Source organism: Urocitellus parryii, chromosome 12 (genome assembly GCF_045843805.1).
Source record: "Urocitellus parryii isolate mUroPar1 chromosome 12, mUroPar1.hap1, whole genome shotgun sequence".
Classification (NCBI taxonomy): Eukaryota; Metazoa; Chordata; class Mammalia; order Rodentia; family Sciuridae; genus Urocitellus; species Urocitellus parryii.
The window spans coordinates 33084256-33106315 of NC_135542.1; the positions used below are offsets into that span (position 1 = coordinate 33084256).

At 52.7% G+C, this 22060-nt stretch overlaps 1 protein-coding gene across 7 annotated transcripts in view; it reads right to left on the minus strand.

Annotated features, from left to right (window-relative positions):
• Eipr1 (EARP complex and GARP complex interacting protein 1) overlaps nucleotides 1-22060 on the minus strand; it is a 137714-nt gene that overhangs the window by 38313 nt on the left and 77341 nt on the right. For 6 of the 7 annotated variants that reach the window (XM_077791861.1, XM_077791860.1, XM_077791865.1 and 3 more), the window contains one exon: nucleotides 7694-7850. In XM_077791861.1, the coding sequence (XP_077647987.1) occupies nucleotides 7694-7850 (157 nt within the window). Of the gene's footprint in view, nucleotides 1-7693; nucleotides 7851-10701; nucleotides 10790-22060 lie in introns of those variants that run through there. The other variant, XM_026380882.2, reaches the window with a different exon arrangement.

Genomic DNA, 22060 nt, shown 5'->3' on the forward strand with positions numbered 1-22060 from the left:
TGAGGGCGAGCACAGGTGTGGTGAGGGCAAGCACAGGAGTGTGAGGGCAAGCACAGGTATGTGAGGGCAAGCACAGGTGGGTGAGTGCAAGCACAGGTGGGTGAGGGCAAGCACAGGTGGGTGAGGGCAAGCATAGGTGTGGTGAGGGCAAGCACAGGTGGGTGAGGGCAAGCACAGGTATGGTGAGGCAAGCACAGGAGTGTGAGGGCAAACAGGTGTGGTGAGGGCAAGCACAGGTGTGGTGAGGGCAAGCACAGGTGTGTGAGGGCAAGCACAGGTATGTGAGGGCAAGCACAGGTGTGGTGAGAACAAGCACAGGTGTGGTGAGAACAAGCACAGGTGTGGTGAGGGCAAGCACAGGTGTGTGGGGGCAAGCACAGGTGTGGTGGGGGCAAGCACAGGTGTGGTGGGGGCAAGCACAGGTGTGGGAGAGCAAACACAGGTGTGGTGAGAGTAAGGACAGGTATGGTGAGAGCAAGCACAAGTGTGGTGAGAAGGAGCACCAGTGTTTGAGGGCAAGCACAGGTATGGTGAGGCAAGCACAGGTGTGAGGGCAAGCACAGGTGTGGTGAGGGCAAGATCGTTCTCCATACACATGTGAAGATACGGTACACAGGGGCCATCTCAGCATTGAGCAGAGGGACTCAGTCGAGGCCAACCAGACCTGTGGGCGGGGTGCAATTTCCAGCCTCCAGAATCCACAGCCATGAACTCTGCTGTTTAAAGGCTACCTGGTGGCTGGCATTTTGTCACAGCAGCTGCATGGACACATTTTGTCACAGCAGCAGCTTCTTGGCTTTCCCACTGGATTCACTGGTAAGCGACTCTGCTGACGCGTGCGGGGAGACACCCACTGGGTTGCTGAGAGGATGGACGGATACGCACTTCTGAGCCAGTGTTTAGTGAACAAATGAATGAGTGTCTCTTTGCTGTGAACAGTTACCTATACTTCCTGTACTGTTTGGCCAAACTCTTGTACTCTGGGTCTTCCTAGAATGGGTTGTGCCTACACAATGCATATTACAAGTGTTCCCTCCTCATCATCCCCTCTTTCTAATACTCCCCTTTAGTTACATGGGAAAAGGGAGACTGTGATGCCCATTCCCACTATACAATGGAGACTTTAAGAAAGCTTTAAAAAATGGCATTTTTGGTATGGACCCAGAATACCATGAGACTGTTCTTCTGCATAGACTAAGGTCTGTTGGGCAAAATTCCAGGGTCGTTGTGAAAGCTGATGGACGGCATCAGTAACAAGCTGGTGAGCAGGGCAGCAGCTCCTAGGTGTCAGTTTTTAAAACCCTGCTCTTAGGGATGCCTAGGTCTGGTGTGATTAGCCAGCACTGGCATGGATCTCATAAAAACCTGATCACACTTTGACGATGACATTGTCATTGGCAGGGCAATCGCAGCATAGGATCTGTGAAAACATCAAACATTGTCTTACCCTCAAAGGCAACTTTTCCAAGATGTTGAGAATAACTATCAATTCGCTCTTTGTAACATTTAACCAGAGCCAATTTCCACTCTTCTGGCACACTGAACTAAAAAGAAAAAAATAAAGCGGCAACGTCCTGTCTGGTGGGCCCCCATGTGGCTTCTCTCCCCCTCCCCAGTCTCAACACCCAGGCTTGTGCCCTTTCCTGCCTTCCAACAAGGTCCTTACACACAGTGGCCTGCCTGCCACTCCAGTGTGACATTTACTGCATCTGCACAGCAGGTTTCCTCCCAGCAGCTGGCTCAGGAGGCTAGGTTGGCTGGCCACTGTGCAGAGCCACAGGATGCAGAATGCCACCAGAGAAACATACCATGTTGAAGAGCATGCCTAACTCCGTCCACACCTGGATCATGGATCATGGTGGCAGGAGCAAGGACAATACAACAGCTGACGGTCCTCAAACTTACCCCCATCTTTCAAAAGCTTGTCGTGACTGATTTTAGTAACTTCTCCTTTAAAGGAGATTTTCATCATCCAAGAAAACAAGGCGATTTGTGTGACTGCTCTTGATACACCACTTGGGGAACAGTGCCCAACAAGAATGTGCCCACATTCCCAGTGTTTTGACTTTGCTTCCACTCGCCAGCAGGGAACATTCATCTGCAGGTGAGGGGCACGGCTCCTAAGCAGCTGGAGGGCCTCTTGATCATCAAAGGCAATGGAGACCACACAATCACCCTGTTGTGGCTAATCAGCCAGCGAAGCCCCGGTGATGATGAAGCATTGTGCAGACTCTCAGAAATAATCACCTCCTTCCCCTCACAGTTCCAGGAAACCTCCTCTCCATCTGGGCTCCTGAGACAGTGGTGTAAACCTCAGTGGGCAAGTGTAAAGTGCAGGAGGTGTTAGCGAACGCGGTGGGTCTACAGCCGGTGGCCCAGTGTTAATGTCCATTCTGCACACTGAAAAAAAAGTCTAACTATGAGTTTCATGTGTGTCCCAAGGAGAAACCCAGCTCTGCAGAAGCACAACACATGCCACAATAAGCACTGTAAAGAGATCTTCCACGTCTGCTCCCCAAAAGTGAAAAAGCACAGTCCGCTGCAAGTACAATACTAGGGTCAACCCCTCTCAGCATCAGGGTCTACAGCAGTGGCAAGGCAGACTCTAATGCTACTCGTGTATCCATGTCCCAAATTGTTCCAGAAAGAATTTAAGTTAGCCAACAGACCAATGTGAAATATGGCCGTGTGAGATGAACTGAAGGTGGTCAGGACATCACACCACACCAGAAGGTGAAAGGTGCCTAGGGCCCCCTGGGCCTGCACCCACTCCAGTCAGGGAGCAGCCTCTGCTCACAGACTTCACCCAGGAGGGAGTGGTCTGGACGGCTCCCGCCCTGCGGCTGTATGCCACGGCCCTGTGCAGGTAAGTTCCCCTCTGCTCACAGACTTCACCCAGGAGGCTGTATGCCGAGGCCCTGTCCGAGTAGGCTCCTCTTACGGTGGCAGCAGGCACGGGGACCACCTCACTGCCAAGGGAGCAGGGAAGGAAGGTCTGCCACTTATTTCTGATGAGTAAAGTCAGGTGGCACTGAGTATCAAAGAGAGGCTGTGGCAGCCCATGAGCTTAGGGAAGAAACGGCACTGGCCATTCCAAATCACCCCACTCACAGGACTGCAGGGCCTGAAGAGAAATGGCCAGCCCACGCTGACAGCACAAGCAGCTGCATGTCTGAAGAGGGGGTGCAGGCCCAGGCCTAACTATGCTGCCTTTCCCTGAGCAAATGCACGCTGACCCCAGAAGTGACTCCAGAGTGCATGGGGCAGGCCAGGCACAGTACTGCCTGCCTATGATCCCAGCCACTCGGGAGGCTGAGGCAGGTCTCCTCCTGCAAGACTGAGGCAGCCTGGACAACCTGTTGAGTCCCTACTCAAAACAAGGGAGCTGAGGGTGTGTCTCAGTGGCAATACTCCCTGGATTTGTTTGCCAGTAACCCCCCAAAAACAAAGAGTGCAGAGGAGAAACATGCTAGAAAACAAATAAGCAGCTCCCCCAGGAAGCTCAGCTGGTTCATATTTACATTTTGAAAAGGACTAGCTAGAGGACACTGGACACTCTGAGACCATTCTGATAAAGATAAATCAACATATCCAGCAACCAAAACAACTTTCAGATCACAGGTGACGACGGTCACAAATGGCTCCTTCTAGAAGCCCTTTTAGCTGGGATGCAACGAGGTGCTTCTGAAGTCCTGGGTCGGAATGCCCACCACCAGTCCCAGCACCCCAACACAGAATGCACAAGCCCAAGTGCATTCTCCTGGGTGCTGAGGACGCAGCCTGGAGCCAGCCTCCTTCTGTGCCCAGAGCTGTCCTGGGTGCTGAGGACCCAGCCTGGAGCCAGCCTCCCTCTGTGCCCAGAGCTGTCCTGGGTGCTGAGGACCCAGCCTGGAGCCAGCCTCCCTCTGTGCCCAGAGCTGTCCTGGGTGCTGAGGACTCAGCCTGGAGTGCCCCTCTCTCTGTGCCTGGTGCTGTCCTTGGTGCTGAGGATGAGGCCTGGGACAGGGCTCCTCTATATCTGGTGCTGTCCTTGTTGTTGACAACAAGGTCTGGAGCCCACCTCCCTCTGTGCCCAGTGCGGTCCTTGATGCTGAGGACTGGGGCCCATCTTCCTTTGTGCCTGGCACTGTCCTTGGTACTGAGGATGCAGTCTTGAGTCCAGGTCTCCTCCTGGCACTGTCCTCTGTGCCCGAACCCACCTACTCTGTGCCTGGAGCTGCACTTGGTGCTGGCCTTCCATATCTACTGGGGCGTGCCACCCAATGTGCTGAGTGCTGTCCTCAGGCTGAGGACACAGCCTAGAGCCCTGCTCCCTGTGTCTTGAGCTCTCTGGCCTGGCATTGCCCTGGGTGCCTGAACCAGCCTCCTCTGCACCTGGTGCTGTCCTTGGTGCTCCTAAGGTGGCTTAGAGCCCGTCTTCCCTGAAGATGAGCCCTGAGCCTGACTGAGTTGGTGTTGCAGAGGAAGCTGGGACTCCACAGAGAACATCACCCCCGAGTGTGAACAGAAGCGGGAACACCAAGCAGAGATGGCAGCCATGAGGATGAAGCCCCCTGTGACATCGGGCATTCATGGTGGATGGGTGGGCCCTTGATTCTTTAGAGGACACTCAAGTTGGGCACTAGAGGTCTTTTCACAGTGGGAGCTGCTGGCAATCACTCTGTCAACCCTGTTTGTTGGGGGGCTGAAAACAGCATGAGGGGTGTCCTAGGTCAGGACTGAATACTGCTCCCCAGCAAATGGATGCTGAAATGGCTGAGGACAGATGCCCCCAACACTTCCCCTTGGGGGAGACAGGGAGAGCACACCCCAAGCCAGCAGGGCATATGACCTGAGGCGGGGAGACCTGGTGGATGGAGCATGGGAACTAGGTAGCTTTCCTGCATGCTCTCCGACAGCCAGCAGCATTGTTCAGGAAAGTCTAAGGGCCTCTCCTAGTGATGCTCAGTGTCAACTGATAAGCCAAAAGGAAAGCATGCCCCTGATCACTGTGTCCAGCCCCCAATGGATCCATCAAACTTGTGACTTAAATTTTCAAAACTAAAATTTCTTGTCCAATAAACCCTGGAAATCACTGAAGATTCTTCAAAGAATAACCCTGACTACACCCAGTGTTGGTGAGGACACAGGCTGGTCCTTGTGCACTGTGGGGGGACATCAAATATCCCTGGTGACACTCAGTGCTGGTGAGGACAGTCCTTGTGCATTGCAGGGAACATTGAATATCCCTGACCACACCCAGTGCTGGCGAGGACAGAGGCTGGTCCACATGCACAACAGCGAGACATAAAATGTGCAGTCACTCTGGGAAAGAAGTACCCTTTCTTAAGAACCCAGGGCACTACGGCAGAGCCAGTTGGCAAGGGCAGTGCATGCTGGCACTGACTGCGGCTTTACACGTGGCGGACCCAAGCTGGCAAAGCCTCAGCATCCTCCAGCAGGTTCGGGTTAGATAGACGGTGGTGCATGGTACCAGGTAATACTCTTCAGCAACCAAAGGGAACTGGCTATTAGTCAGCACACACAACAATCCAGGGAATTAAAAAGTCAGTATCAAGGTTACACAGTGCATAACTTCACTTATATAATCTTCTAGAAATGACCAAATTAGGGATGAAGCACAGAATAGTGCTTACAGATATTAAAGAAGGAAGGACCCGTGGGCGAGCTGCTCTAGACTGTTCTGGAGGCTCCCACGCAAGCACGAGGACCCACACAGGGCTGGCAAAAGGTGCAGAGCCGACGTGCAGGTGGTGGCCTCTCACTGCTGCCACAGGTACCAGGGAGACCGGTGGAGGGCGTACAGGGTTTGTGCTCTCCCTACAACTGCTGCTGAATGTGCAATGACCTCAATGTGAAACACTCAAAACAGACACACGGGGAAAAATATGCACTGATGTTCTAGATGACAGAGAAGAGCTCAAGAAATGCTTTGAACAGCAGCGGCAAAGTCAGAACAGATAGCACTCCGGTGACTCTGAGAACAGCCGACTGTGTTTAAACACCACAACCACTTCACAACAAGCCTCCCTTTCATGGGCGGTGTGCATGGTGCAGTTTAGTGTCCCAAGCTAGTATTCAGCATTCAGTTCCTGACAAGGCGTGTGTGCGCACGCATACACACACACACAGCCTGCTCTCTGGATGGCATCTGACAGGTGCGTGCACAAGGTAGGCAGCCAGGAAAGCAGCCTGATGGCTCCACAGCCCCTCCTGAGCTCACCATCTCTGCTCTCATGGTCCTCCCTGAGCAACTTCTGGCCCACCTGGGGCTTGTCTGCTCCCACACCACTGTGCCTCCAGGGACGAGGGACACACACAATGTGCATGCTTATAGACACCTACACAAATGTCTGCTTGCTGGGCAATGTGGCCACTGAATGTGGGATTCTGGATGGAGCTGTGAGACGTGCACAGGGAATCTAAAGGTGGGCAGCCAAGTGACAGCACGAAAGCAACTGCTCCTGGGGCCTCAGGACTCACCAGCCACCAACTCCGCCAGGTCGGGCATGAGGTGAATACTCAAGGCAGCTCTCTAACAAGGAAGAACCACGGAGCAGGCAGAAGCAAAACCACGGTAAAATCAAATCCTCCTCAGTGATGTGGGGCCTCCTGAGCTCAGACTGCCTGACTGTGCACTGCTCCAAAACCTTGTCAAGGACCAGGCCTCGCAACGGAGCCTGGACCAACACTCAGCCCTGTCCGAGTGTCACCTCAGGACACTCAGTCCTTGCGCAGTCTGACTCGCAGCTTCCTCTAGGACTCTGGCACACAGCTCATTAGGACTCATCACCACAACTTCCTGCCCACGACACTCTGAGTCTCCCCTGGAGACAGGGACTGCTCGAGGCCAGGTCCCAGAACTCACTGCTGTCCCTAGAGCCTAGGAGGGAGCATGCAGCAGATGCTTAGCAAGCATGTTATGGGTTGAATCTGTTTCACTGGCACAGCTAGGACAGAAGCAAGCGTAGAGAGGTACAGGCCTCCTTCCGGATGCATGAGAGTGCACACACATACACACACATCCAAGTGTCGCTGTACTAAGCAAAGTGATCGCGGTCACTATAAATACCCATAACGTCATGCCCCAGAGTCCCTCCCGGAAATCATGGCCTCTAATGTTATCATGGCTTCAGCACCATCAGAGTCCAGCCATGATTGCTGTGCAAAGGCGCCTCTGGAGTGGCTAGGTGAGTGGACATAGCCAACCTCTGACGACACAGGCAGCAACTGGCCAGAAACCCTCTACAAATGGCAGTCACATCTCCTGTCGCCTGACACACCACAGGACTGATGGGGAAAACAAAGCTGAAGTCACAGAGACAACAGAAGGCCTAGGACATGGTAAACCAAGCACATAGCCTTCACGCAAAGGCCATGGGAAGAGAGCTGGCTGCCCTCGGCGTGAGGCACGACCTGTGGAAAGCGCAGCACAGGGCAGGCTGATTCTGTCAGGTGACTGTGGGCAACACTGCTTAGACCAAGAGGAAAAGAAGGGACACAGGCTCTGCACCATGCATATAGTGAGCTTCCAGAAGCAAGGTTAATCTAGAACACAACAAGGACCCCCACACACACTAAAAACAAAACAAAACAAAAAAACAAATGGAGGCACAGCGTCTGTCAAGAGTGCAGGTGGTCCCTGAGCAGCCTGCAGGCTCATCCTAGGCCTATGCCACATGCAGCATCCTACCAGGCCACATTGCCATGGGCTGTGTTGTCCAGGTGACAGAGCAGCTCCAGGGTCTGGGCGGTGCTTGCAGAGTCGTCGGGGGACTCCTGGCTTCCGGACTCCAGCTCCTTGGGCATCCTCCACACGGCCGCACGTGCCTGGACTCGGCTGTCGGAGGCTGAGCAACAGAGGAGAAAGTCAGCAGGGTGTCTGCAGACAGCACAGCACACTTACACGGCCGCGGCTGCCCCGTCTGCTGGGCAGGCGGCAGCAGCTCCAGGCACCAACCAGAGACAGCAGCAGTGAGCCCACCTTGTCCTTGATTTAAAGCCTTCATTGTGGTTCAAAAAAAAATTTAATTTCCTCAAAATCAATTTCCTCCCACTGTTTTCCAACGGCTCTTCAAAATCGGAGCCAAACAAGGGATGAGGAAACCTTCAGCAGGCACGCAGCTCGGGGCTGAGGGGCTCTAAATAGGTCTCTCTGCTCACGGCTTTCAGGGGCCTCCTAAACAGGTGCTGGGCATGTGAGATGTCCGGAAACGCTGCCACGCCTGGGCCTGCCCCGTTCACCCGAGGTGCTGAGCGTCTCAGCTTGTTCGCCCAGTGGCTTTCCAGGGGGCGCTGGGAAAGCCAGGTCCCTGGGCCCTGAGGAGTGAAAGGCTGAGCAAGCAGGCTGCGGGGCCACTGGAGGCACCGTGTTAGTGGTGGTGGGGGGACGTCATGGCGGGGCTGCAGGTGTGGGGCTGCTCTCTGCTGGCTGCCGGGGCGCGAGTGGGGTGTCTGTCTTCAGGCATCTCTGAGTGGCCTTGCCCTCTGAGACCAGACGCTCAGCACCTCAGGATGACTTGCAATGGCAGACCAAACCTCCTTAGCTTCAAGGCCAAGTAGAGGCTTTGCAAACAGCTCAGAGTGGCCCCCCACAGTCCCCTGATCTTGGACCCATTCAGTGGTCATCTCTGTGGCCCACACACGTAAAATGCGATTGACACACTGGGCAGCTTATGACATGTCCATCCTGGGTCTGTGGCCATGGAAGGTCAAGGGGAAGCCTCTTGGGATGTGGACACACACACGCACTCCAGGGATCAAGGAGATGGAGGGGCATGGCTTGGATCACTTCACACTGGCCTCTGCAGAAGGGCAGCAGGCCCTAGACAATGACTGTAGACTACACCAAGATTCACAAAGCAGGAGGCCTGCTCATAGATGTGGCACCAGATGTGGACTCAAAGCATTCACAGCCTCTAGAACATGATGTCTGCACACTGTCTCCAGAAGCACCTGCCCGCCCCAGTGAAGAATCGGGTCAGGAGCCGCCTGTGTGCACAGCAGAGGAAACCAGCCCACAGGCTGCTGCGGAGCCAGGGCAGCTCCCCTCCTCCAGTCACACCAGAGTCCAGAGCTCTGGACACCCCGGGAGCACCACTTGACCCAGTGCACCGATGACGGCACACTGCCTGGGCAGCAGAAGGGTGCAAGAGGCAGGCTGTCGAGACTCAGGGACCTGCCACTCCAGCGAGGTTCAAGGGAAGAGCAGGACATATGAGCGAGAAACCAACGGTGCTGCGTCACACCCACCCAGGAGGTGTGGTGCCCAGCTAGCCTCCTCGCACTGCAGGTGATGCCCCTAAGACACTGGGATCCACCCAGCAGGAGAGGCTGAGTGCCCTGTCATGAGTTCACCTGGGGAGGAGGCAGCTAGCCCCACCTTGGGGTCACACTACCTCGGGACCCTGCTACCATGGAAGGTATCGATGGCAAAAGCGCGCAGCGCAATACTGCAGGAAGGCCATGCTATCTCCAGCAGAGAGACCCCATGTGAGAACCAGCTCTGCCATGCTGCTGGGCCCTGACAGGCAGAACCCTGATCCTGGGCCACTCACGAGTCATGCCCAGTCATATCCACCAGGTCATGGAGTCAGACAGTCAGCAGCTATCCACTATAAAGACAGAGCACCCAGGACACAGCCAGGAAGACCGGGAGTGGAGGGGTGGCACAGAAGTACTGAGTAGGTATCTAGATGACACAGGACTCAGCAGCACCCCAAGACCACTTGTGGACCTTGTATTCCTTGCTGAAGGAGAAAGAAGAGGCTGGGCCAACTTATGGATGGGAGGGCGCAGCACAGAGGCACAAGCCAGAGAGGGGCAGCGGCCCTCCAACAAGCCACCTTCTAGAGAAGATGCCTGGGAGCCACGATGTGAGAAGACCCTGCCTCCAGGCGCAGGCCATAAGCACTGCACCGACCATCTTTGTAGCACACAAGGCACGAGGCACACACTCAAGGGTGTGTCCAGTGGCCTGGCTGGCTGGTCAGCACACTAGAAAGAAAAAGACTGAAAGAATGGAGACCCACAGGGCCAGCTGGGGCACGGGGACACCCAGGCCTCATCTACCTGTAGAAATGGAGAGTTCCTTCTCCCCTGAACAGACGGCCCCAAGTGTGAGCACACAACCAGGGAAGCCGCTGTATGACGGGAGCACAAAGGAGCGGGCCCCCACCCCAGGACTCATGCCCACCACAGTTCCCACCCGAGGCTGTGGGGCCAACAGAGCCGTGGACTGCCCAGCACGGGCACCTCCTGTTGCAGCACATACACAGAAGTGGGTACTCATGCATAGCTTTGTGCCCCCCAGCAGATGGTGGTGTGGTACAAGGAGCTTTATTTTTAATTAATGAAAACTATGTATTTATAGTGTATTAACAAGACATGGAGCCAGTAACACACACTGTGCCTGACATACTTATTTTGTTGTTGCTGCTGCTGTTGTTGTGAAAAACACCTAAAATTATCTCTCACCAATTTCCAGGCACACAATACACTGGTATGAACCCCAGTTACCAGGAGGCACCCGAGGAACTTACCTGGAACTCACTCCTTATGGCTGGCTCCCCGCTGACCAACCTCTCCCCTGTGCCCAGGCTGACTCTGTCCCTGGTGACAACCACTATCCCCCTACTCTGTGAGCTGGTCTCAGCTTCCATATCCAAGTGAGATGACAAAGAGCTCCCAGGCCCAACTCACTGCACTCAGCATGAGGTCCTCAGAGTTCATCCCAGTTGTCACAAGTAACAGGCTGAAGATCCAAGGTACACCTCTCTTTCCTTATCCGTCCTGGAGAATGTCCCCACCATACCTATGTACCACATTTTCTTTATCTGTCCACCACCAGTGGAAACTTTGGTGGATTCTGTATCCAGTCATCTTCAAGTCACATGCCCTGAATGAACTGCGTAAATAAAGAAAGGAAGGGCGGGGCTGTAGCTCAGGGTGTAGCGCTTGCCTAACAAGGGTGAGGCACCGGGCTCGATCCTTGGCACCAATAAAAACAAGTAAATAAAATAAAGATTAAACTCTTTTTTAAAAAGCTAAAGAATGAAAGCCAGGAAGCCAGGAAACACTGTAGGGACATGTTCAAGAACAGAATAAAAAAAGGACGATCCTCCTGGCTGGGACAGATCAGATCAAGGATGGTGGACACAGACCTATCTTGACACTTTGCAAAATACTAATCAATCAATATATTTTTCTAAAAATCAATTTATAAAAAGGAAAAAAACTTTAAGGAATATCTAGTATGTTAATTTTTATTTAGGTTTTCTGACTGCCAAGAAATTAGGTCCTATGATGAAACTGCCTGTCCTCAACTAACAGTACAGTGACTAGGAGCCCCCAGAGGGCAGGGCCCAAGGCCTCTGTATAAAACCACGCCTAATACAATTTCCTTTCCAGAGCTTGCTCTGAAAATCTGGCGAGTGCAAAGTGAGTTCAAAGTCCCACACTGAAAACTGTAAACATGAGACATTACCTGAAACCAGAATGCTGGAGTTCTCTGCACACAGGAGGCACCGGCTGAACACCCTGACCCCAGAGCCGCCCATGGCTACAAAACTGGATGAGCAGAGGCATCCTGGCTCTGAGGACTGTGGCAGGCATTATTGGCAATTCCAATCCTCAGAAGCAGTTGAAGCTCAAGATAAACAGCACCAAGTGAGAATCAGGGGGTATGCCCTCGGAGATGTACAAACTGGCTCTGAAGCTCAAGATTTCCATACTGTGTGAACTACAGCAGAGCTTTCAATGCACACCCAGCAGATATCAAAGAAATCAAGGCATTTTAAAAAGAAAAACCCACTTCAGAAGGAAAACACTGTAATAGCCAGGGCGGCATTCGCCTTTCATCTCTGTTTTTAAGACTGCCAAGAAATTAGGTCCTATGATGTAACTGTCTGTCCTGAATTAACAGTACAGTGGCTAGGAGCCCCCAGAGGGCAGGGCCCAAGGCCTCTGTATAAAACGATGCCTAAAGCACAAAGCACAAAGCCACGGCCACAGCATGGGACGCAGGCTCGGAGAGAAACCATGCCCACGGCAAAAATCATGGGCTCTATATGAAACCACACCATGGCACATAGCACAGGCTCCCTACAAAACAAGCCCACAGCATAAAGCTCAGGCTCCATGTAAAAACAAGCCATAGCACAGGGCATGGGCCTGTATAAACCAAGCCCCGGTATTGAGCACAGGCTCTGTACAAAGTCAGGTCTATGGCACAAAGCACAGGCTCTGCATGAAGCCCAGCCACAGGACAAAGTGCAGGCTCTGCTTAAAACAGCACAAAGCACAGCGCCCCTGCACAACACCCCCCAAGCTGACAGAGATCCAGAGCCACAAGACGGCTGAGCTGGGAAGAGCTCAGATATCACGCTGCAGGAACCCAGCCTCTCCATTTTACTAATGAGGAAACTGAGGCCCAGTGAAGTTAACTGACTTTTCCAAGTTCACATGGCTCATTAGCACCAGAGTCGGGAATGAAATGAAGCCTCTCGACTCTGTAACAGTCCACTGCGTTGAAGGAGAAAATACCAAGTTGTATCTTTAAGGCCAATTTGATGCGTCTATCTATTTTAACGTGTAACACAAGAGCTAAAGGCACTTAATGAGATAAAAAGATAATCAGGGCAAAATGAATGGAAGAGACATACTTGAGGCGGCCAACTGTGCCATGGAGTGTACCGCTTGCTGGAAGGGATTACGGAGTGAAGGCTTAGAGGACTGAAAGGAGATTAGAGCCTTTGAGCCTGAATAGCAGCTGCAGTCAGCTTGCTAAAGGGCTAACAATGCCCTGGCTGGGGGACATAATCTGATCCCCAGCTGGAGGAGCAGGTATCCACAGGCTCTGCCACATAATGAGCACATTAGGCATCTGAGGGCTATTTTTAGAGACTGTAGCCATCTCCCTGCATCTGGCACAGGCTGAGCAGGTGAAAGAGGCAGAATCAAGCTCCACTAAGCAATCACCTGATGCAGGTATAACCTGGCGAACACAACAGGGTGTCTGAGGAGCCATGCCTAAAATACTTTTCCATACTGGCCTTTTAAATGCTTCAGAGACAATGCTGTGCACGGGTTACACAGCTCAAGTCTGCAGGATGCAAATACTAACTGCTAAAGGGGACAAAGGTGCCTGAAGGAACTGAGGATGGTGTCAGGGCTGCCGCCTCACAGTACCATCATCTCTGTGTAGGTGGAGGTGAAGGGGCACCACACCTCTGGGAGGCTCTGCAGGCGAGGTGGCAGGAGCATGGGCACCTACTTTCCAGAAGGACAGGCCAAGATGCGGGGCATCACACAGCAGAGGAACACGTGCACGTCAGGGTCCTTCAATCCAGTGTGCACCTTCTGACCTACCCCCAGGAAAACTCGGGACTGGCTGACCCTGGCAACCACAGGGCAGCCACAGCCTCTCACTCAGTTCTCCACCTGACATGGTGTCCGCAGGCAAAGGGACCTGTCCAGATGTGTGAGAACGGCAGCACAGACTCTAAATAGCACACAACCCCGTGGCTCAACCCACGGCCACAGTGGTCAAATGGGACAATGGTGCCGAGGTCCAAGTCCAGCTCACAGAGAGCCCAAGGGTTACATATCCAACCTGCAATTACTCCCCAATTCCTGAATGAATATTGATATGGATGGGTCTGGCATCTATCAAAGTTTGCCAGGAACATTTTTTAAAGAACCAAATGAAATGTCTAGAAATAGAAAATTACAATTGTTGAAATAAAAAATTTCAGCTGGTATTAGAAATGCCCAATGAGAATTAATTGCTTGGAATAAAAATGTGAAGAAAGATGCAGCACAGACTGAAAACCAGAAGGGATGAGGCAGAGAGACGCAATGGCCACCAGACAGTACATGAGGTGGCACAGGACAAAGTTCAGGCTCTGTTTAAAACAGCACAAAGCACACCGCCCCTGCACAACACGCCCCCCCCCCCCCAGCTGACAGAGGCCCAGAGCCACAAGAAAAACAGAGGATGCATAATTTCTTAAGGGTTGATACTTGGGAATTTTCCAGAATTAAAGAAAAATTAAGTACACTAGCTCTCTGAATTAGGAAGCAGGACTATTTACAAGCATGATTGAAATTAAATTAAAGCCAAATCCACTTCCCAATACGTCATAGAAAAATGTAGGACCTGGAGATCAAGACAAAGCATGCAAGGCAGTCAGCATTCTGACCAGGCCCGAGGATGACCTCTGCAGAGAATGAAGGGATCGGAACACAGTGAAACGAACTGCCCACCAAGAACCGCACACTAGCTGGACAATCACCCGGAGCAGGCCTTCCAAACAAGCCAACCCTGAGTTGGTGTGCGGAAGCAGCTCCAGGAGTGGCCCCAGAAGAAAGGCCTCAATTTACAGCCAAGCAGCTGAGAAAACAGGTGGCAAAACTCTAGGAAAAACACCTACCTACAGATCACACCCATGCTGCTGATCATGGTGTTTAACTTGGTATTGATAAAAGGTTCAAAGATGAAACCTAAACACAGGCCAACAGAGTATCAAGATGGGAGGGGTGGAGGGAGATCAGCGCTCGGCGGGAGACCACGAATATTGAGAGCAGCACACCTTCAAGAGGAGCCACTGAAGAGCAGAAAAAGACACCTGCCTTCCACAATGCTAGAGGGGAGCAAGGTAAGAACAAGGTTCACAACCACTGGGAAAACCAGGAAAACAGGGGTGGTGGCGCACGCCCGTGATCCCAGCTCCCTGGAGGAGAGACCAGGAAAGACAAAAACAAAACTGGACAAAACACACAAAATGTGAGAAATTATTCCAAAAGACCAGAAACAATAACTGTAATGAACTGATTCATCAACTAGCAACTGTCAGATCACATTTTAAAATATCAGCAAAACATTGTTTCCAAGAGCTATACCCAAAATTTAAGGATGTAGAAAGAGAAAACAATAGAAAAAGACCCAGACACAGTGGCACACTCCTGTAATTCCAGCAACTAGGAGGCTGAGGCAGGAGGATCACAAATTCAAGGCCAGCCTTGGCAACTTAGCAAGACCCTGTCTCAAAAGAAAATAAAAAGGGCTCAGGATGTGGCTCAGTGGTAAAGTGCCCTGGGCTCAATCCCCAGTTCCAAGGGGGAAAAAAAAATAGAAAATTATACACTGAACAACAAGATTAAGCTAACTTCACCATGTTAATATTAGCCAAAATAGACTGTAAGGCAAAAGGAGCCAAGGTCGCTACTTAATACAAGTTTCTGAAAGATACAGAAATCCTTAACTTACATGTATTTAATAAAACTGTACCAAAATATATAAAGAAAAATTTAATAGAAAAGGGAAAATAGAGAAGTCTACTTATAGTAGGAGACTTCAGTATTCTCAATAACTGAGGGCCAGTAGAGAAATATTTTAAATGCTAAGCTTTTAGGGTTGAATGCAATTAATTTTTCTCAATCATAAATGGAACATATAAAAATTAACCATCTATTAGAGCAGAAAAAGACTCTCAATATAAGAATACATATAAAACAACCATGTTTTAATTTTCACTAATGTTCCAAACAGGGAGAAAAGACTGAACATCAACCTCATAATTTCTGAAAAGCCACAAAAGATTAAGAAAGGCTGAATCCTTACAGGAACACCTTCTGTGAAGGTCACAGGAAACTCACGGCTTGGTGTAAAAAGCCAGAATTGAACCCGTGTTGAAACCAGGTAATGCAAATGCTGTGTTGACTTAACTCGGCCTGCTGCCAAAGACGATGGACATGAGCAAGGTCATTCCAGCTCAGTGGACAACAACACCGCCTGAGGGGACTCAATGATGTGCCCAAGGTCCACAGCAGTGGCAGCAGAGAACAGAAAACCAGCCCTGACCAAAAGCCCGGAGCGTCTAACCTGTGCTCCTGACCTAAGTCAAAGAAACACACAGGAATCCCCAAAATAGTAGTGTGAGCAAAATCAGGGCCCACTAAAGTAAAGAAGCCATTCACTGTTGTGGGCACAGCTGCCACATACACGTTTCCAAGACAGATGTACTCCATTTTTCAAAGATTGCCATTTAGGGTAAAAATTGACCAGAAGCAGATTGTCTACTTTAATATTGTTGCAAAGGGTAGATGAGAGTTTCTAAAAAGTCTTCTTTGATGGTTTGCTGACAACTTCATCATCTATCTGACACACCGAAAATTCACCCAGAGAGGAGACGTGGGCACTGACTATCCAGCAAGCCCTTCCTTCGTGGAAGACACTACTTCATGAGTGTCTATTCTTATATAATGGCTGTCCTCCTAAAAAATCCAAAGCAAAACTGCTTTTCTAGAGTGACAGAGGGCCAGACCACCACCTTCGCTCTGCAGCAACTAGCAGCCTTGGGCCTCTTAGCACGAGACACACTGAGGGTCTGGTGACACAGCAGTCCAAGACTGTGGCCAGCCCCCACTCCAGGCCTCCCCATCAACTGGCTCTGCCAAGGTGTGAAGATGCTGCACTCTCCTCCCACACTGTGGCAGGCACTCTGAAGGTCTACACCAGGCTCACAGGTTTGTTCTCCTCCCACACTGTGGTGGGCACTCTGAAGGTCTACACCAGGCTCACAGGTTTGTTCTCCTCCCACACTGTGGTGGGCACTCTGAAGGTCTACACCAGGCTCACAGGTTTGTTCTCCTACACTGTGGCAGGCACTCTGAAGGTCTACACCAGGCTCACAGGTTTGTTCTCCTCCCACACTGTGGCGGGCACTCTGAAGGTCTACACCAGGCTCACAGGTTTGTTCTCCTACACTGTGGCGGGCACTCTGAAGGTCTACACCAGGCTCACAGGTTTATTCTCCTACACTGTGGCGGGCACTCTGAAGGTCTACACCATGCTCACAGGTTTGTTCTCCTCCTACACTGTGGTGGGCACTCTGAAGGTCTACACCAGGCTCACAGGTTTGTTCTCCTACACTGTGGCAGGCACTCCGAAGGTCTACACCAGGCTCACAGGTTTGTTCTCCTACACTGTGGCGGGCACTCTGAAGGTCTACACCAGGCTCACAGGTTTGTTCTCCTACACTGTGGCGGGCACTCTGAAGGTCTACACCATGCTCACAGGTTTGTTCTCCTCCCACACTGTGGCGGGCACTCTGAAGGTCTACACCATGCTCACAGGTTTGTTCTCCTCCCACACTGTGGCGGGCACTCTGAAGGTCTACACCAGGCTCACAGGTTTGTTCTCCCACACTGTGGCGGGCATTCTGAAGGTCTACACCATGCTCACAGGTTTGTTCTCCTCCCACACTGTGGCGGGCACTCTGAAGGTCTACACCATGCTCACAGGTTTGTTCTCCTCCCACACTGTGGCGGGCACTCTGAAGGTCTACACCAGGCTCACAGGTTTGTTCTCCCACACTGTGGCGGGCACTCTGAAAGTCTACACCATGCTCACAGGTTTGTTCTCCTCCCACACTGTGGCGGGCACTCTGAAGGTCTACACCAGGCTCACAGGTTTGTTCTCCTCCCACACTGTGGCAGGCACTCTGAAGGTCTACACCAGGCTCACAGGTTTGTTCTCCTACACTGTGGCGGGCACTCTGAAGGTCTACACCAGGCTCACAGGTTTGTTCTCCTCCCACACTGTGGCGGGCACTCTGAAGGTCTACACCAGGCTCACAGGTTTGTTCTCCCACACTGTGGCAGGCACTCTGAAGGTCTACACCAGGCTCACAGGTTTGTTCTCCTACACTGTGGCGGGCACTCTGAAGGTCTACACCAGGCTCACAGGCTTGTTCTCCCACACTGTGGCGGGCACTCTGAAGGTCTACACCAGGCTCACAGGTTTGTTCTCCTACACTGTGGCGGGCACTCTGAAGGTCTACACCAGGCTCACAGGTTTGTTCTCCTCCCACACTGTGGCAGGCACTCTGAAGGTCTACACCAGGCTCACAGGTTTGTTCTCCTACACTGTGGCAGGCACTCTGAAGGTCTACACCATGCTCACAGGTTTGTTCTCCTACACTGTGGCGGGCACTCTGAAGGTCTACACCATGCTCACAGGTTTGTTCTCCTCCCACACTGTGGCAGGCACTCTGAAGGTCTACACCAGGCTCACAGGTGTGTTCTCCTACACTGTGGCGGGCACTCTGAAGGTCTACACCAGGCTCACAGGTTTGTTCTCCCACACTGTGGCAGGCACTCTGAAGGTCTACACCAGGCTCACAGGTGTGTTCTCCTACACTGTGGCGGGCACTCTGAAGGTCTACACCATGCTCACAGGTTTGTTCTCTTCCCACACTGTGGCGGGCACTCTGAAGGTCTACACCAGGCTCACAGGTTTGTTCTCCTACACTGTGGCGGGCACTCTGAAGGTCTACACCAGGCTCACAGGTTTGTTCTCCTCCCACACTGTGGTGGGCACTCTGAAGGTCTACACCAGGCTCACAGGCTTGTTCTCCTCCCACACTGTGGCGGGCACTCTGAAGGTCTACACCATGCTCACAGGTTTGTTCTCCTCCCACACTGTGGCGGGCACTCTGAAGGTCTACACCAGGCTCACAGGTTTGTTCTCCTACACTGTGGCGGGCACTCTGAAGGTCTACACCAGGCTCACAGGTTTGTTCTCCTCCCACACTGTGGCGGGCACTCTGAAGGTCTACACCAGGCTCACAGGTTTGTTCTCCTACACTGTGGTGGGCACTCTGAAGGTCTACACCAGGCTCACAGGTTTGTTCTCCTCCCACACTGTGGCGGGCACTCTGAAGGTCTACACCAGGCTCACAGGTTTGTTCTCCTACACTGTGGCGGGCACTCTGAAGGTCTACACCATGCTCACAGGTTTGTTCTCCTCCTACACTGTGGCGGGCACTCTGAAGGTCTACACCATGCTCACAGGTTTGTTCTCCCACACTGTGGCGGGCACTCTGAAGGTCTACACCAGGCTCACAGGTTTGTTCTCCCACACTGTGGCGGGCACTCTGAAGGTCTACACCATGCTCACAGGTTTGTTCTCCTCCCACACTGTGGCGGGCACTCTGAAGGTCTACACCAGGCTCACAGGTTTGTTCTCCTCCCACACTGTGGCGGGCACTCTGAAGGTCTACACCATGCTCACAGGTTTCTTCTCCTCCCACACTGTGGCGGGCACTCTGAAGGTCTACACCAGGCTCACAGGTTTGTTCTCCTACACTGTGGCAGGCACTCTGAAGGTCTACACCAGGCTCACAGGTTTGTTCTCCTCCCACACTGTGGCGGGCACTCTGAAGGTCTACACCAGGCTCACAGGTTTGTTCTCCTCCCACACTGTGGCAGGCACTCTGAAGGTCTACACCAGGCTCACAGGTTTGTTCTCCTACACTGTGGCAGGCACTCTGAAGGTCTACACCATGCTCACAGGTTTGTTCTCCTCCCACACTGTGGCGGGCACTCTGAAGGTCTACACCAGGCTCACAGGTTTGTTCTCCTACACTGTGGCGGGCACTCTGAAGGTCTACACCATGCTCACAGGTTTGTTCTCCTCCCACACTGTGGTGGGCACTCTGAAGGTCTACACCAGGCTCACAGGTTTGTTCTCCTACACTGTGGCGGGCACTCTGAAGGTCTACACCAGGCTCACAGGTTTGTTCTCCTACACTGTGGCGGGCACTCTGAAGGTCTACACCATGCTCACAGGTTTGCTCTCCTCCCACACTGTGGCAGGCACTCTGAAGGTCTACACCAGGCTCACAGGTTTGTTCTCCCACACTGTGGCGGGCACTCTGAAGGTCTACACCAGGCTCACAGGTTTGTTCTCCCACACTGTGGCGGGCACTCTGAAGGTCTACACCATGCTCACAGGTTTGTTCTCCTCCCACACTGTGGCGGGCACTCTGAAGGTCTACACCAGGCTCACAGGTTTGTTCTCCTCCCACACTGTGGCGGGCACTCTGAAGGTCTACACCAGGCTCACAGGTTTGTTCTCCTACACTGTGGCGGGCACTCTGAAGGTCTACACCAGGCTGACAGGTTTGTTCTCCTCCCACACTGTGGTGGGCACTCTGAAGGTCTACACCATGCTCACAGGTTTGTTCTCCTACACTGTGGCGGGCACTCTGAAGTTCTACACCAGGCTCACAGGTTTGTTCTCCTACACTGTGGCGGGCACTCTGAAGGTCTACACCAGGCTCACAGGTTTGTTCTCCTACACTGTGGCGGGCACTCTGAAGGTCTACACCAGGCTCACAGGTTTGTTCTCCTACACTGTGGCGGGCACTCTGAAGGTCTACACCATGCTCACAGGTTTGCTCTCCTCCCACACTGTGGCAGGCACTCTGAAGGTCTACACCAGGCTCACAGGTTTGTTCTCCCACACTGTGGCGGGCACTCTGAAGGTCTACACCATGCTCACAGGTTTGTTCTCCTCCCACACTGTGGCGGGCACTCTGAAGGTCTACACCAGGCTCACAGGTTTGTTCTCCCACACTGTGGCAGGCACTCTGAAGGTCTACACCAGGCTCACAGGTTTGTTCTCCTACACTGTGGCGGGCACTCTGAAGGTCTACACCAGGCTCACAGGTTTGTTCTCCTACACTGTGGCGGGCACTCTGAAGGTCTACACCATGCTCACAGGTTTGTTCTCCTCCCACACTGTGGTGGGCACTCTGAAGGTCTACACCAGGCTCACAGGTTTGTTCTCCCACACTGTGGCGGGCACTCTGAAGGTCTACACCAGGCTCACAGGTTTGTTCTCCTACACTGTGGCGGGCACTCTGAAGGTCTACACCAGGCTCACAGGTTTGTTCTCCTACACTGTGGCGGGCACTCTGAAGGTCTACACCAGGCTCACAGGTTTGTTCTCCTCCCACACTGTGGCGGGCACTCTGAAGGTCTACACCAGGCTCACAGGTTTGTTCTCCTACACTGTGGCGGGCACTCTGAAGGTCTACACCAGGCTCACAGGTTTGTTCTCCTACACTGTGGCGGGCACTCTGAAGGTCTACACCAGGCTCACAGGTTTGTTCTCCCACACTGTGGCAGGCACTCTGAAGGTCTACACCATGCTCACAGGTTTGTTCTCCTCCCACACTGTGGCGGGCACTCTGAAGGTCTACACCAGGCTCACAGGTTTGTTCTCCTCCCACACTGTGGCAGGCACTCTGAAGGTCTACACCATGCTCACAGGTTTATTATCCTCCCACACTGTGGCGGGCACTCTGAAGGTCTACACCAGGCTCACAGGTTTGTTCTCCTCCCACACTGTGGCAGGCACTCTGAAGGTCTACACCAGGCTCACAGGCTTGTTCTCCTCCCACACTGTGGCGGGCACTCTGAAGGTCTACACCAGGCTCACAGGTTTGTTCTCCTCCCACACTGTGGCAGGCACTCTGAAGGTCTACACCAGGCTCACAGGTTTGTTCTCCTACACTGTGGCGGGCACTCTGAAGGTCTACACCAGGGTCACAGGCTTGTTCTCCCACACTGTGGCGGGCACTCTGAAGGTCTACACCAGGGTCACAGGCTTGTTCTCCTCCCACACTGTGGCGGGCACTCTGAAGGTCTACACCAGGCTCACAGGTTTGTTCTCCTACACTGTGGCAGGCACTCTGAAGGTCTACACCAGGCTCACAGGTTTGTTCTCCTACACTGTGGCGGGCACTCTGAAGGTCTACACCAGGCTCACAGGTTTGCTCTCTTCCCACACTGTGGCAGGCACTCTGAAGGTCTACACCAGGCTCACAGGTTTGTTCTCCTACACTGTGGCGGGCACTCTGAAGGTCTACACCAGGCTCACAGGCTTGTTCTCCTCCCACACTGTGGTGGGCACTCTGAAGGTCTACACCAGGCTCACAGGTTTGCTCTCTTCCCACACTGTGGCGGGCACTCTGAAGGTCTACACCAGGCTCACAGGTTTGTTCTCCCACACTGTGGCGGGCACTCTGAAGGTCTACACCATGCTCACAGGTTTGTTCTCCTCCCACACTGTGGTGGGCACTCTGAAGGTCTACACCAGGCTCACAGGTTTGTTCTCCCACACTGTGGCGGGCACTCTGAAGGTCTACACCAGGCTCACAGGTTTGTTCTCCCACACTGTGGCGGGCACTCTGAAGGTCTACACCAGGCT